We start from the raw sequence: 17948 nt of genomic DNA, 5'->3' as shown, positions 1-17948 counted from the left end.
ATGTGCCGCCGTTACAGACGGAAGAAAGCTCTCGGAAACGGCCGGTGTTCTGATGTTGACTGTCATCCTCATCTCATTACCCATCAGTATGATGAGCAGATTATTCATAATGGGATGATGATGATGATGATGATGATGATGTGTGTCATGTGATCCGCTACGTGTCGTCCTAATCTGACCCTGTGTTCACAACACTGAGAGAAGCTCATCTTTATGAAGATTATGAATATGTATAACCTTCTGATTTTACTCTTACGCTGGTTTCATTTCAGCATCCATGATTCTGGGCATTTACACGAGTTCACGATTCGATTCACAAGCACGTGACTTGATTTGTTTTGATTGGATGTTGATTAATTGTGGCCTATCAGGTGCAGAGCAGGGGAAGGTCAGGTGGTGTCGCTGTGCTGAGCGTTTATCATATGCAGGCCGAGGGTTTATGGTGGTTTAGTGCATGAATCATATTGCTTTGATACTGATTAATTGGTTCTCAAGGAAAACACACAGATGAGTGATAATGCTGAAATGTGTGTTTCTCTAATGTACAGTGTTTTCAGATTAAAATCATATTATTTACAAAATTAAATAATGACATCTTTGCTTTACTGCAAACTTGTTATTGTCTCAATAGTATAAAATAAATAGAAGAATAAATAAGAACATTTATGCTCATGAAAATCAGATATTGTGAAGGTTGTGTCCAGACGAACAGGACAGCAGGAGAACACAGGCTTTATTAACTCTTCTGTGGGTCATCTGTGCTGGAAGTGTGTGTGTGTGTGTGTGTGTGTGTGTGTGTGTGTCTTGGTCGGCTACTGTTTTCATTATCGCTTGACTCAGATCTTGTGCAGTTTGGATGCTTTGATTGTGGTTATTCTTGCTGTGTTTACAAAAGTGATCAAGTTAGCCGCGTATCTTTAGTTTGGCTGGATCTCTTGTAAGGCTTGGTCTTGTGCTGGAATGCAGAAGAGCTGAACATCAGTGCCGGACACACATGTGTTCACCGAGAGCTCGTGAGGGGGAGTGCTGCTGCTGCCAGACTCTCTGAGTTCCCATCCAGAGCAAAGTTCAGCACACACACACACACACACACACACACACACACACACACACACACACACACACACACACACACACACACACACACACACACACACACCTGTGAGCGAGACACACACACTCTCTCACACACACTCTCTCACACACACACACACACACACACTCTCTCACACACACACACACACACACACACACACACACACACACACCTGTGAGCGAGACAGACACACACACACACACACACCTGTGAGCGAGACACAGACACACACACACACACACACACACACACACACACGCAAAGATTAATATAAATATTGATATAAAGGTTAATAAAACGTTACACTCACTTCTTCTTCTGGAGGTGCAGCAGGAACACGAATAGTTGGTACCGATCCTTTTTTCAGGAGCAGCTTCTTAGTAAAATCAGCTTTATACTGACCTCATTTATAAAGCAGTCTGGTGTGTGAAATGATTTGTGCAAACATGAAAGCATTGACGTTGATCGTGGGGAATATTCCCTTCGAAAACACACTGCGTCTTCAGCGGTTCGGATTTAGGAACATCAACATGATGCTGTGTTCATTATTACACCCGAGAACAGAAGAACACCACAATCACTGAGACGCCATTCTGCTCATAGACACTAGACAGTGCTCCAGCGTATCAATAATGACGCGCGGACTATGATTGACAGCTCGCTCACGAGCGAGGGCGGGTCTGTGTTGAAACGCTGCTGTCAATCAACAGTCGTGGGAGGGGCGTCCGACCGTGTGACGTCACTAGGTCGAACGGCTTGATTTGAGACGGGGGAAACATATAAGGAGATAAAAAAAAACACTGGATGGATTTTTATCATTTTATGATGGTTGTGTACAGGCACTGCCAACACACACTTCAGTACAAGTTCTTTAGTGCGCTCGCATAATTGCAATGAGAAACCAAACCAAAACTTACCGAATGTATACAACGTGTCAAAACATGAACTTTGGTGCGACCCTAACGCCCTTAAAGTAATCCGCTATTGACCTCTATCTTTTAGACGACTTAACTCCTAAATTTCCTGAATTCCTAATTGGCACGCTTCATCATCAGTGCGGTGTGTGTGTGCGTGTGTGTGCGTGTGTGTGTGTGTGCGTGTGTGTGTGTGTGCGTGTGTGTGTGTGTGTGTGTGCGTGACTGATAATAGGGACTTTAAGCAACAGCTGCTGATACTACGACGGTCTGGTGTTCTGTTGCGCACACAGATCTTCCTCTTCTTGGTGTAGTACAGTAACCGTACAGTAACAGGAGAACAGCTGAAACTACACAAGTCAGCATTTCTTTCTACATTTGCTTTTATAAGTTGGTCATTTATAAACCTGTCAGTCTTGAAAGATTGTTTTAACACAAACACAACCAAGAGAACCGCTCCGGTCATGTTGTGTCGGTCACACTTTGATGTGTTTACGAGACAGCTCTACAGCGGTCATGATGGATCAGGTTTATCTGGTCATTTATTCACAACATTTCCTTTGAAAACTCCGTTTACATGATATTTTGAGAGTTTCATCAGTTGTAGTTTGTTCTGTTCGGTGCGGTCGGGTGACACTAATGTGTGGAAGAGCTGGCCATGCTTCTCACACACGTGTGTGTGTGTGTGTGTGTGTGTGTGTGTGTGTGTGTGTGTGTGTGTGTGTGTGTGTGTTTCATGAGGAATGGATGTGTTTTGGCGCTTCTCTTGGGTTGATGTAATCTTCAGTGCTGTTTATCCTGGATGAGTGTTGATTCATCTCCTCTCTGATGAAAGCCTGCGCTCCCCGGGACACATCCTCTACTCTAACAAACCAAAGTACGACTTGTGTCATTCTAGCGCAAACATACGTGACATGTCATCATGCCATTTTACCTTTCACTTCAATTCTTGAGTCAACGACTCACTGATTCACTGATCCGTCAGAGCGAGTCCACAACGATTCACTTCATTCATAGGGTGTAAGTTACTAATGCCACAGTTAGGATGTATTTATGCAAATTAAAACCATATTTAGGTCATGACTATCAGTGGTTACTGAGCTAATCTGCTGTAAAAGATTTAGCAGTAGGAATTTGCTAAATAAATAAACATTCATCGATCAGCACTTTTACATTTTAATACTTAAGTACATTAAAGTCCAGCTGTAGTCAATCATTTTATCCCTTAAAACTCATCTTTCATCACCATCATTTAAACTTTTTTAAATAAAAAAAAAACAATTCATGCTTTAAAATATCTTGACTGTAACTCGACACCCTTGCCTCATTTAGTATGCGCGGTTCTATGAATATGCAAATGAGCCCCGCCTCCACTCACTCGCTCAGCTCAGAGATCCACTGGTTGACGATCACACGTTGATCTGATTGGTTACAAGGTAGTTTGTGACGTCAGAAACACCAGCGATTTCAAAGCGTGTGTTTGAGACTGTCTTTGGTTCACTGCAGTTTTAAGGAGAAAATACTCAGAAATGGTGTCGACTTATGAACTTACACATGCTTTGTCTTAAAGCACATTAAAAACACCACACAGACACATAAACCAGGGTTCTCAAGTCTCACGCATTGGCCGTGAGACACACGCAATTCAACCAGTTCACACGCTCACACGCCACACCATGTATTTCTCACGCTGAAAAGGCAATGCCAACCAAGTTGTCCTGCAAGCTTTATATATAACGTTGTGTACGAGGCGCACGCACACGCACCATACGTTCGTTACTAGGTAACCAACAACATCGCGCAAACGCGCTGGGTTTGTGCTGGTGTAATGCATTGGTCAAAAAAAGTCAGCGTTAGTTTTTTTTTTTCTGACAGACCAGCCCATGAAACACGTAGATCAGCGGCCCATTGGCTCTTTCCTTGATTGACACTGGGCTGGCCCAATCACAACTTTAAACGAGTGAGCGAGCGTGCAGCAGTGTCAGTGTGTATCTGTCAAATTAGTCAGCGAGATGGAGAAGAAACGCAAGGAATGTGCAGAGAAATATCGCGAAACAATAGAAACAGGCCCTTAAAGCAGACGCTTTATGTGTCAAAATATACAGTATGTTTTCTGCCCTTCATCAGCTCCTGTGATGATGATGATAGTGAGGAGGATCTGGATCAGGAGAGAGATGAGAAAGTGTAGAGTCCGCGGTAAGCAGAACTACTTTCAAAACACTTAGGCTATGTCATGAGTGTAGGAACCCATAACCCAGTTACAGATTATTTCCACATCTGCATAGTTGACGATTACTGCAATTCACTAGAAATTTAATGACAGGCGTTTGTAAACCATGTTTTCCGCCAAAATAAAAGCTTGATGCAGTTTGCGTCAAAATAAAAGATCATGTGCTTATCTCTTTCAAGTATAGAAATAGGTATAAATCTAATTATGAAAGTTTCCTTTATTTTTTAGTGCATTTGTTTTTACAAAATATGGCTATTACTGTCATTGGATTAATATTATAACATTATTATGTAGTGTAATGTAAATAGACACTGGAACTAAAAGAGGTTTACATTTTTCTTTGTTTAATTGGCACACTGAATATGGTTTGGAGCTTTTAAATTTGAACTCTCAAAGTGCACCAGATTGATGAATTTAACATTAAAATGCACAAAATTTTCTTACGGGGGGGTCAGAAAGACAGAGAGAAGGACAGAGATCCACCCACCACAATTTTACCAAAAATCCTGTAAGAAACACGGGTATTGCTATGCCGCTTATAGCTTGTTTTAGGATTCATCACTGTGGAGTATAGTTCAACTGTATTAATAAATGTCAAATTTGTACTTATTTCATCTGTTAACTCTCACTCGTTCCTATACTCACTCATTACATGGCATTAGTGGTTTTAAAGAATAGGAGATGGTATGCATATATTTAAGGGCGTGCAAAGATGGGTGGTGTTTATGATCATATAGTGGGCCAGTCTGGGCCAAAATGCTAGGGCCGATTTTTTTTTGTCCCAGTCCAGCCCTGCTCTTGTGTACACACACACACAAACACAAACACACACCTTAATACTCTAATATGTCATTTGTTCACAATGTCCCACCACACAATAAATCATTAGCCTATACCATTTCGACTAGACACATTCAAAATGCAAAAAGATTTGTTTTTCCAAACTGTTTGGAGCAATTTGTTATATTTTTGTATATTTGTAATTTGAAATATAACATTAAATAGTATATTTGATGTGATGAATTGCTCTGTCATTTATCAGATTTACCAATTGTTATAATTTCAATTTGTGCTGGTTAATTATGAACAATGGGTAAAATTGGGGGCGGGGACAGGCAGGGGCGGGGCTCCATTAGGGCTCCTCCCCTAACCGCATGTGATCTCACTCCAAGCTTTTGATAAAACTTGAGAACCCTGCATAAACAACATTAAGGGCTGGGTTTTCTTTAAAAGTCAAGTACCTTTAACTCAAGTAAAATGTTCTTAATACTTTAACTGGAGTGATATTTTATTAGGGTATCTGTATTTTTACTCAAGTCCGTGATTTGTGTAATTGTGCTAATTACTGCGGTCCTGTGGAGTCACTCTCACAATCCATTTCTTATCAGGCAATCTGTTGGGGATCCTTGCTAACTAGGCCCCCAGTAGGAAGTGCATGTGCTTTCACATTAGCCATGTGAGCTGTTGGTGCCGATCAGAGAGTTTGCTTTGGAGATTTCCTCAAGTCCACTTGGTCTGGGGTTCGTGTCGCTGTCGGTATGAATGAACACAATCCGTCCTGAACGGAAGTGAATGCCGTTTGCATCTGTGCATGTTCCCAGTCACTCTTATCATAGCGTGACGCATTCCTCATAGCTGCTGCTGGTCTCTTCATGAGTTGCCTTTAGAGAGCAGCTTGTGTTCTTCCTATCGCAACACATTTGTGACGGACAAACGCACAAACAGCTGCTGAACACTTGCCACGAGTGCTCACATTTCTTTTATTATTATGTAATATTTTGTTTAACAGGGACAATGGACAGTCTGTGACAGGTCCAGGATTGGCTACTACATTTCAATAAGAAAAGAACACAGGAACATACGGCATCATTAATCATTAATCGTTAAATAACATACAAAAACACCTAACATTTAAGCATACACTACAATATGCACAAAACAAAGGTACAGAAATAATAATCAATGTCAAAATAATAACAATATAGGCATAGTAAACTAATATAACAGATTACTAAGTTGCAGATTGTTTGACTCTATAGCCGTATCTTCATGTTTGATTTAAACTGTGCCAAAGTGGAGCGTTATCTAGTGCTGGTTGGCAACGTGTAAACATTAGTTTTTAGTAACACTTTACTATGAAGTAAATTAGTTAATGTATTAACTTACATGAACTAAACATGAGCAAGAGCAATACATTTGTGACTGTATTTGTTCATCTTTGTTGACATTAGTGCAAAATCCAGCTGTTCATTGTTAGTTCATGTTAGTTCACAGTGCATTAACAAGATTTTATCAAAGTATGAGTAAATGTTGCAATTAACATTAACAAGGATTCATAAATGCTGTATAAGTGCAGTTCATTAGTTCATGCTAACTAATATACTCAACTAATGTTAAAGAACCTTATTGTAAAGTGTTATCAAGTTTACCAGGTAATGTTGCCTGACTGCTTTATTTCCACCCGTCCTCTAGTTTTACTTGTGCGTAAATCATAGTATTATCGGGATTTGTACGTCAGACACAAACTAAAAGGCAGAGGTCCAAGGACCGAACCCTGAGGGACCCCGTCTGAACTCGTGAGGATATAAATAGCCTAGAAGGGCACACTAAACTGTTTTCTGTATTAGGAAAAATAACTTTTTCTGCTATCTTGGACATTTGGACTTGGCCTGGACTTTTCAAGTTGAATGAGCTGGTCTCAACTAGTCATAGATAATATGGTTTTGTGCTCAGACTTGCACTCGAGTACGACGACACTGCAGATGTGTTGTAATGTAGATCTGGGCCCACCAGACTGACCTTTATTCGACTACAGGCTCATGATTTGAGGAAGTTGTCTGATGGGAAAAGGGCAGTTCCTCTTTTTAAAGTCTATTTTTATTTTCGCTTATTCAGAGCGCTGAGACATTAATGACCTCAGGACATCAGATTCTGAGCAGTTTCTCAATATATGCTCTTTTTATGCTGTTTAATGGTGGATAGGGGTGTAAAAATGCACTGGTGCATTGCGATGCATTGATTGCATAATATTATTTCACTTCATTGATTACAGAATTCAGTAATTGTTGGTTGCGATGACTAGGAAATTCTCTCTTAAATGAAAAAAGTTTGGGTTTCTGCATGATTGCACACATCCATTTGAGCAAAGCCTAGTTGTTTTTTCTTGTGATTTATTATACAGATATTCAAAAAAAAAAAAAATATATATATATATATATATATATATATATAAAAAAAAAAAATATATATATATATATATATATAAAGTCAGCACGCCTTGACATATGATTAATTTAACAAACATTTAAATAATTAATTAATTCTCTTTCTCTTTATTTATAAAGTACTTTTAAACACAACCATAGGTTGACCAAGGTGTACATAAAGTTTAAATAATGTAAAACAAAACAAAAACAAGATATAAAAATTTACGAAAACAATATAATAAAACAATTTGAATTAAACTTTTAATCCACCATTTGTTTAAATAAGTAAGATTTAAGCATAGTTTTAAAAACAGGCAAAGCCTGATGGCAAAGAATGTGCTGTTCAAACAAAAAAAACTTCTTTTTTTTTGTTGTTGTTGCATTTGTGATAATTTTAGTTGCAGTCGACAGCCCTGTATTCCCAGTGCCTGTGGTTGATTGTTGTGGTTTTATAGTACATTTTTACCTTTTGATTCCAAGTGTGTGTGAAGAGTGTGTTTGAGGACCCCCTCGAAAATGAGATGTTCCATCTCAAGGGGTTATCCTTAATAAAATGAAATAAGAAATGAAATAAGAAGTGTCTTTGAAACTTTAGATTTAGATGCATTCATAATAATGAGCATGCATTTGTTAACAGCTGGATTTTTTATTTATTTAAAAAATCTTAAAAAGGTCTTAAAAGGGTCTTAATTTCTTTAAAATGGTCTTAAAAAGGTCTTAAAAGGGTCTTAAAATGGTCTTAATTTCTTAAAAATGGTATTAAAAGGGTCTGATTTTTCTTTAAAGGAGTCTTAAACATCTTAAAAAGGTCTTAAAAGGGTCTTAATTTCTTTAAAATGGTCTTAAAAATGTCTTTAAAAGGGTCTTAATTTCTTGTCTTAAAAGGGTCTTAATTTCTTTAAAATGGTCTTAAAAGGGTCTTAATTTATTTAAAGGAGTCTTTAAAGGGTCTTAATTTCTTTAAAGCGCTCTTAAACATGTCTTAAAAATGTCTTTAAAAGGTCTTAAAAGGGTCTTAATTTCTTGTCTTAAAAAGGTCTTAATTTCTTTAAAGCTCTCTTAAACGTCTTAAAAATGTCTTTAAAAGGTCTTAAAAGGGTCTTAATTTCTTTAAAGCTCTTAAAAAAATTCTTTAAAAGGTCTTAAAAGGATCTTAATTTCTTAAAAAGGTCTTAAAAGGGTCTTAATTTCTTTAAAATGGTCTTAAAAGGGTCTTAATTTCTTTAAAGCGCTCTTAAACATGTCTTAAAAATGTCTTTAAAAGGTCTTAAAAACAGCTGTAAGTTCAGTGCTCTCCAGAGCAGTTCTGGTCATTGACCTGCACCTGTGAAGGCCAGCGGGGTTCATTGAGCTGTTTGTGTGTAAAGCTCAGTGAGAATGCCTCTTCATACACACTGTGGAGCTCGTCCATCTGTTCAGAAGCTCGTATCCCGGCAGTCCGAGACTCTGGTTTGTCCAACAGGTCGAGTGCCTTGAGCAACACCGCATGGGCAGAACATCTGCTGCTCTTCTCCTGGTCTGTTGTAGTTATGGCACGAGTTTGAAGAGTGTGTTTGGTGTAACAGCTGGCATATGTTCGCTTATTTAATTAAAGGTGCATGTTTGACTTCAACAGCTTGTACATGTCTGCTTTCCCTGTGTTTCACGTACTGATGCATAATCATTCTGACTGCGTTCACAAGGCTGCACTCGGGTTGCATTGGATTTACTTTGATATTTTAGAAAAAAAGACAATTTTGCCAGGATAAGAAAGAATATTCTCTGTGAACTTTGAGGCATGTGGGAATATATCCGATTTAATGTCTTGATGAACAAACTTTTGGGGCATTCCGTGTCAAATCAACCAAATTTCATACATTTCCCGGCTCAAGTTGGAGATTTTGTTCATATTTTTTCTGAAGAAAGACAAACATAAATAGTGATGAAAGACAATTTTCACCATAGATTTGCAGCCACATTACAGGGGTGTAAAAGTGACTTTAGAAAGATGGCAGCATCATTATTGTATTTTTACTTAGAGACCGGTAGGTCTAGTAGTGAAATCTGTTGACTTTAGCAATATTTGTTGTGTTATAAGCCAACAGTGACAGTTCAGAAATGGGGAAAAGCACTACTTGTGTTTTTCGTCCAAAGTTTGCATGCCTGTAACTCAAGAAGTATTAAAGATCTCTGGATATCCTTTAGAGACTGGTTCTCAAACTTTTCTTTTGATATCTTCATTTTAAAGGCTCTATATGGTTCAATCCCAGAGATATGGGGATTTCAATGTGGCTTTATCAGTAAATTGGTAAATTGTACACATTTTCAGTGGTCAAAACCCAAATGTGGGTCACTTTGCAATTGCATACAGCTTGTACTTTTTTCATTTAAAGAGGAATATCTAAAGAACAAATAAAGTTGAAACTAGAAATATATCGTGCATTGAACATTGCAGTGTCAAAATATTTTCCCCAAAGTTTGCGTACCTGTAGCTCTAAAAGTAATTAAGATATCTTAATGTCCTTCTAGATTCTCATTTTTAATAAACTTTTCTTTTGTAATCTTCATCTTCATAAGACCCTATATGGTTAAATCCCATAGAGACGGGGATCTTAAAGTGACTCCGTGTCCAAGTTGTTGAATTTTACCCATTTTCAATTATCAAACCAAATGTGAGTTACTTTTCAAACAACTGATACTTATTGTGTTTAAAGAAGAAGAAACTGTTGAAACTAGAAATATATCTTGTTTCCCTCTATCAAAACAATTGCTTAAAACACAGGCCTACCTCTCTGAGTGTTTTTAACGGTCACCATTGGCTCATGCTTTGTGACACTATTGGTTTCAGAAATGACATTGTATGTTGTCCATACAACGGTCTCTGTCTGTTGCTTTTCTTGCTAATTTTTAAGAAAGAATATAACTTTATTATTTCGAATACAATCAGAGTTATATTAGTTACTTCCAAGCTTTATAATGGCAGTGAATGGCTGGAGAAAATTTGAAGTCCATCAAAGTGCATCTATCCATGATAAAAGTGCATCTGTCCATCATAAAAGTGCATCTGTCCATCATAAAAGTGCATCTGTCCATCATAAAAGTGCATCTATCCATCATAAGTGCATCTATCTATCATAAAAGTGCATCTATCCATCATAAAAGTGCATCTATCCATCATAAAAGTGCATCTGTCCATCATAAAAGTGCATCTGTCCATCATAAAAGTGCATCTGTCCATCATAAAAGTGCATCTGTCCATCATAAAAGTGCATCTATTCATCATAAAAGTGCATCTATCCATCATAAAAGTGCATCTATCCATCATAAAAGTGCATCTATTCATCATAAAAGTGCATCTATCCATGATAAAAGTGCATCTATCCATCATAAAAGTGCATCTATTCATCATAAAAGTGCATCTATCCATGATAAAAGTGCATCTATCCATCATAAAAGTGCATCTATCCATCATAAAAGTGCATCTATCCATCATAAAAGTGCATCTGTCCATCATAAAAGTGCATCTGTCCATCATAAAAGTGCATCTGTCCATCATAAAAGTGCATCTATCCATGATAAAAGTGCATCTATCCATCATAAAAGTGCATCTATCCATCATAAAAGTGCATCTATCCATCATAAAAGTGCATCTATCCATCATAAAAGTGCATCTATCCATCATAAAAGTGCATCTATCCATCATAAAAGTGCATCTGTCCATGATAAAAGTGCATCTGTCCATCATAAAAGTGCATCTATTCATCATAAAAGTGCATCTGTCCATCATAAAAGCTGTCCATCAATTTGAATTGAGCTTTTCAGCCGTATTAAGGTGTGTGTTCTCTGTGTTTTCAGTCAGCCCTGACCTGTCTCCAGAGACTGCCCTCCTCGGCTCCCTCGCGATCCCGGTTCCTCGTCCCCCGGCAGCGAGCGCTAGCGTCCCTCGAGCGCAGCGGAAGCCCAGCGAGGCCGGGCCGGCGCGCGGCAGCATGGAGGTGGGCATGCGTGTGGTGCGCGGCCTGGACTGGAAGTGGAGCTCGCAGGACGAGGGAGAGGGGCACATCGGCACGGTGGTGGAGATCGGCCGGCAGGGCAGCACAACCACACCAGACAAGACCGTGGTGGTGCAGTGGGACAGCGGGACCCGAACCAACTACCGCACCGGGTACCAGGGCGCATACGACCTGCTTCTGTACGACAACGCACAGATAGGTACGGCCAAAAACATCTCTTCCACTTAAAGGTGCAGTCTGTAAGAGTGACAGCCAGTGGCTGAAATAGGTACTGCAGTCCAAATTAAACGTATGGGAGATGGTTGTTCAGTGCTGGGCTGGGCGTAGTGTTGTCAACAGTTCTGACTTCGGTACCAAGTCGTTACTGACATTTTAAAAATGTGAGGCTTAGAGCGGAATCATAAACGCCTCTGATTGGCCGTTGTGTTCACGTGCTCATCGGATATGTCTGTGATTGGCTACAATGATCAGCGCACGGGAGCGTTAGAAAGTGTTTTTAAAAACGGGAGCATTTGAAAGCACAAGCCGGACCGGTCCGCTGGTATACGCCTGCTTTCAAACGCTCGCGTGTGTGTCATAACACGAGAATGAACCTCATTGGCTCTTGCTGAAACGCCTCCATTGTAGTCTTGAGGGAACAAACACGTCACAATATTCCTCATTATAATAATTCATGCGCAGAATAAAGGGGCGGGGCCTGGTTGAGTTAGTTAGTAGTGGCGGTTATGGTAAGGGGCGGGACATTTCCCAAACACATTCGAAGCGCTCGACCAATCACACCACACTGCTCCAGCCGACCAATCAGAGCACAGTGTGCTTTTCAGAAGGAGGGGCTTCATAGAGACAGGAAGTAAACAGAGCGTTACTGACAGACTGGGAAGAGAGGAGCCGCAACAATGGAGAATATGAGGAGAATAATCAACATTCAAGCAGGAAAACCTGTTCTAGAGCCTGAAACATCATCAGGAGTGTGTGAAAGAGCAGAACAGGGCCTCTTTAAAGTGAGTTTGCTCACAGATGTGCAGGACCTGTCCTCTGTAAGGTTTGTTCAGTGCTACTGTCATTGTGCTTTACCAGAGTAAATCAGGTGTTGAAGGAGCACACGAGCGGTGGTTTACTCCCTCAGCTGGCGGCGGTGTGTATTGCGCGCGTGGATCTCACACACACATGCAGTGGCTGCAGGCTTAAACTGGCTTAAATAGTTACACCACAATCCTGTACATCCCTGAAGAGATTATATTTCTCTTAGATAAGTGAGATCAATATCTGTCTGTAAGCAAGAAAAGAAATCTTAATGGAAATGGAAAACAAGATTATTTTTCTTACTCCACTGGCAGATTTAGCTTGTTTTAAGCAAAAATATATCTTATGCCATTTTACTACTTTGGTAAATGCATCTTGATTAGATCTAATCTTCAAATTTTTAGGTATTTTGCCTGGAAACAAGATAAAAGTACTAAGTAAGAAAAGCAATGTTTGATCTATATATGAGACATGTTCCTCTGTGTTTACAAGGAAACGCTTAATGATAAACTGAAATGCTTTTGACGCATCATTAAAATCACTGTCATCTGCCTCCAGTGACCTGTTTCTGATTAATGGAGGAAAGCCTCAGGAAAACACACATGCTAATAAACGTGACGGGTTAGAGACTCGCTGACCGGCTTCTGCACTGGAGAACATGATCATTATGCTAATGCTAAAAGACGATGGTGAACTGATGAATCCACTGGGAAACTTCCTGTCATTTATACAACCCGTTCCTGGACTAGACTTGCTGATTTTCCCTTTTTTCCTTTCTTCCTCTCAGGTGTCCGACATTCAAATATTATTTGTGACAGTTGTAAGAAGCACGGCATTATGGGGATGCGCTGGAAGTGTAAGGTGTGTTTCGATTACGACCTGTGCACTCAGTGTTACATGAACAACAAGCACGACCTGACGCACGCCTTCGAGCGCTACGAGACGGCGCATTCACAACCGTGAGTTCCTCACACACACACACACACACACACACACACACACACACACACACACACACACACACGACCTGACGCACGCCTTCGAGCGCTACGAGACGGCGCATTCACAACCGTGAGTTCCTCACACACACACACACACACGACCTGACGCACGCCTTCGAGCGCTACGAGACGGCGCATTCACAACCGTGAGTTCCTCACACACACACACACACACACACACACACACACACACACACACACACGACCTGACGCACGCCTTCGAGCGCTACGAGACGGCGCATTCACAACCGTGAGTTCCTCACACACACACACACACACACACACACACACACACACACACACACACACACACACACACACACGACCTGACGCACGCCTTCGAGCGCTACGAGACGGCGCATTCACAACCGTGAGTTCCTCACACACACACACACACACGACCTGACGCACGCCTTCGAGCGCTACGAGACGGCGCATTCACAACCGTGAGTTCCTCACACACACACACACACACACACACACACACACACACACACACACACACGACCTGACGCACGCCTTCGAGCGCTACGAGACGGCGCATTCACAACCGTGAGTTCCTCACACACACACACACACACACGACCTGACGCACGCCTTCGAGCGCTACGAGACGGCGCATTCACAACCGTGAGTTCCTCACACACACACACACACACGACCTGACGCACGCCTTCGAGCGCTACGAGACGGCGCATTCACAACCGTGAGTTCCTCACCAACACACACACACACACACACACACACGACCTGACGCACGCCTTCGAGCGCTACGAGACGGCGCATTCACAACCGTGAGTTCCTCACACACACACACACACACACACACGACCTGACGCACGCCTTCGAGCGCTACGAGACGGCGCATTCACAACCGTGAGTTCCTCACACACACACACACACACACACACACACACACACGACCTGACGCACGCCTTCGAGCGCTACGAGACGGCGCATTCACAACCGTGAGTTCCTCACACACACACACACACACACACACACACACACACACACACACACACACGACCTGACGCACGCCTTCGAGCGCTACGAGACGGCGCATTCACAACCGTGAGTTCCTCACACACACACACACACACGACCTGACGCACGCCTTCGAGCGCTACGAGACGGCGCATTCACAACCGTGAGTTCCTCACACACACACACACACACACACACACACACACACACACACACACACACACACGACCTGACGCACGCCTTCGAGCGCTACGAGACAGCGCATTCACAACCGTGAGTTCCTCACACACACACACACACACACACACACACACACACACACACACACACACACACACACACACACACACACACACACACACACACACACACACACACACACGACCTGACGCACGCCTTCGAGCGCTACGAGACGGCGCATTCACAACCGTGAGTTCCTCACACACACACACACACACACACACACACACACACACACACACACACACACACACGACCTGACGCACGCCTTCGAGCGCTACGAGACGGCGCATTCACAACCGTGAGTTCCTCACACACACACACACACACACACACACACACACACACACACACGACCTGACGCACGCCTTCGAGCGCTACGAGACAGCGCATTCACAACCGTGAGTTCCTCACACACACACACACACACACACACACACACACACACACACACACACACACACACACACACACACACACACACACACACACACACACACACACACACACACACACACACACACACACACACACACACGACCTGGCGCATGCCTTCGAGCGCTACGAGACGGCGCATTCACAACCGTGAGTTCCTCACACACACACACACACACGACCTGACGCACGCCTTCGAGCGCTACGAGACGGCGCATTCACAACCGTGAGTTCCTCACCAACACACACACACACACACACACACACGACCTGACGCACGCCTTCGAGCGCTACGAGACGGCGCATTCACAACCGTGAGTTCCTCACACACACACACACACACACACACGACCTGACGCACGCCTTCGAGCGCTACGAGACGGCGCATTCACAACCGTGAGTTCCTCACACACACACACACACACACACACACACACACACGACCTGACGCACGCCTTCGAGCGCTACGAGACGGCGCATTCACAACCGTGAGTTCCTCACACACACACACACACACACACACACGACCTGACGCACGCCTTCGAGCGCTACGAGACGGCGCATTCACAACCGTGAGTTCCTCACACACACACACACACACACACACACACACACACACACACACACGACCTGACGCACGCCTTCGAGCGCTACGAGACGGCGCATTCACAACCGTGAGTTCCTCACACACACACACACACACACACACACACACACACACACACGACCTGACGCACGCCTTCGAGCGCTACGAGACGGCGCATTCACAACCGTGAGTTCCTCACACACACACACACACACACACACACACACACACACACACACACACACGACCTGACGCACGCCTTCGAGCGCTACGAGACGGCGCATTCACAACCGTGAGTTCCTCACACACACACACACACACACACACACACACACACACACACGACCTGACGCACGCCTTCGAGCGCTACGAGACGGCGCATTCACAACCGTGAGTTCCTCACACACACACACACACACACACACACACACACACACACACACACACACACGACCTGACGCATGCCTTCGAGCGCTACGAGACGGCGCATTCACAACCGTGAGTTCCTCACACACACACACACACACACGACCTGACGCACGCCTTCGAGCGCTACGAGACGGCGCATTCACAACCGTGAGTTCCTCACACACACACACACACACACACACACACGACCTGACGCACGCCTTCGAGCGCTACGAGACGGCGCATTCACAACCGTGAGTTCCTCACCAACACACACACACACACACACACACACACGACCTGACGCACGCCTTCGAGCGCTACGAGACGGCGCATTCACAACCGTGAGTTCCTCACACACACACACACACACACACGACCTGACGCACGCCTTCGAGCGCTACGAGACGGCGCATTCACAACCGTGAGTTCCTCACACACACACACACACACACACACACACACACACACACACACACGACCTGACGCACGCCTTCGAGCGCTACGAGACGGCGCATTCACAACCGTGAGTTCCTCACACACACACACACACACACACACACACACGACCTGACGCACGCCTTCGAGCGCTACGAGACGGCGCATTCACAACCGTGAGTTCCTCACACACACACACACACACACACACACACACACGACCTGACGCACGCCTTCGAGCGCTACGAGACGGCGCATTCACAACCGTGAGTTCCTCACACACACACACACACACACGACCTGACGCACGCCTTCGAGCGCTACGAGACGGCGCATTCACAACCGTGAGTTCCTCACACACACACACACACACACGACCTGACGCACGCCTTCGAGCGCTACGAGACGGCGCATTCACAACCGTGAGTTCCTCACACACACACACACACACACACACACACACACACGACCTGACGCATGCCTTCGAGCGCTACGAGATGGCGCATTCACAACTGTGAGTTACACACACACACACACACACACACACACGACCTGACGCACGCCTTCGAGCGCTACGAGACGGCGCATTCACAACCGTGAGTTCCTCACACACACACACACACACGACCTGACGCACGCCTTCGAGCGCTACGAGACGGCGCATTCACAACCGTGAGTTCCTCACACACACACACACACACACACACACACACACACACACACACGACCTGACGCATGCCTTCGAGCGCTACGAGATGGCGCATTCACAACTGTGAGTTACACACACACACACACACACACACACACACACACACACGACCTGACGCACGCCTTCGAGCGCTACGAGACGGCGCATTCACAACCGTGAGTTCCTCACACACACACACACACGACCTGACGCACGCCTTCGAGCGCTACGAGACGGCGCATTCACAACCGTGAGTTCCTCACACACACACACACACACACACACACACACACACGACCTGACGCACGCCTTCGAGCGCTACGAGACGGCGCATTCACAACCGTGAGTTCCTCACACACACACACACACACACACACACACACACACACACACACACGACCTGACGCACGCCTTCGAGCGCTACGAGACGGCGCATTCACAACCGTGAGTTCCTCACACACACACACACACACGACCTGACGCACGCCTTCGAGCGCTACGAGACGGCGCATTCACAACCGTGAGTTCCTCACACACACACACACACACACACACACACACACACACACACACACACACACACACACACACACACACACACACACACACACGACCTGACGCACGCCTTCGAGCGCTACGAGACAGCGCATTCACAACCGTGAGTTCCTCACACACACACACACACACACACACACACACACACA

The 17948-nt window shown here is 43.9% G+C and overlaps 2 protein-coding genes across 2 annotated transcripts in view; both read left to right on the top strand.

Annotated features, from left to right (window-relative positions):
* Nucleotides 1-17948, top strand: part of LOC311278748 (nuclear factor 7, ovary-like) — a 1193180-nt gene that overhangs the window by 144024 nt on the left and 1031208 nt on the right. The window lies entirely within an intron of this gene.
* mib2 (MIB E3 ubiquitin protein ligase 2) overlaps nucleotides 8771-17948 on the top strand; it is a 61860-nt gene continuing 52682 nt past the window's right edge. The window contains exons 1-3 of the mRNA XM_084389714.1: nucleotides 8771-9040; nucleotides 11281-11637; nucleotides 13249-13420. Coding sequence (XP_084245840.1) covers nucleotides 9019-9040; nucleotides 11281-11637; nucleotides 13249-13420 — 551 coding nt within the window. The 5' untranslated portion in view covers nucleotides 8771-9018. The remainder of the gene's footprint in view (nucleotides 9041-11280; nucleotides 11638-13248; nucleotides 13421-17948) is intronic.

Source organism: Rutilus rutilus (genome assembly GCF_951802725.1).
Source record: "Rutilus rutilus genome assembly, chromosome: 19".
In the NCBI taxonomy this organism is placed as follows: domain Eukaryota; kingdom Metazoa; phylum Chordata; class Actinopteri; order Cypriniformes; family Leuciscidae; genus Rutilus; species Rutilus rutilus.
Note: the sequence above shows the minus strand (reverse complement) of the source record. Positions and strands in the feature narration are given on the sequence as shown.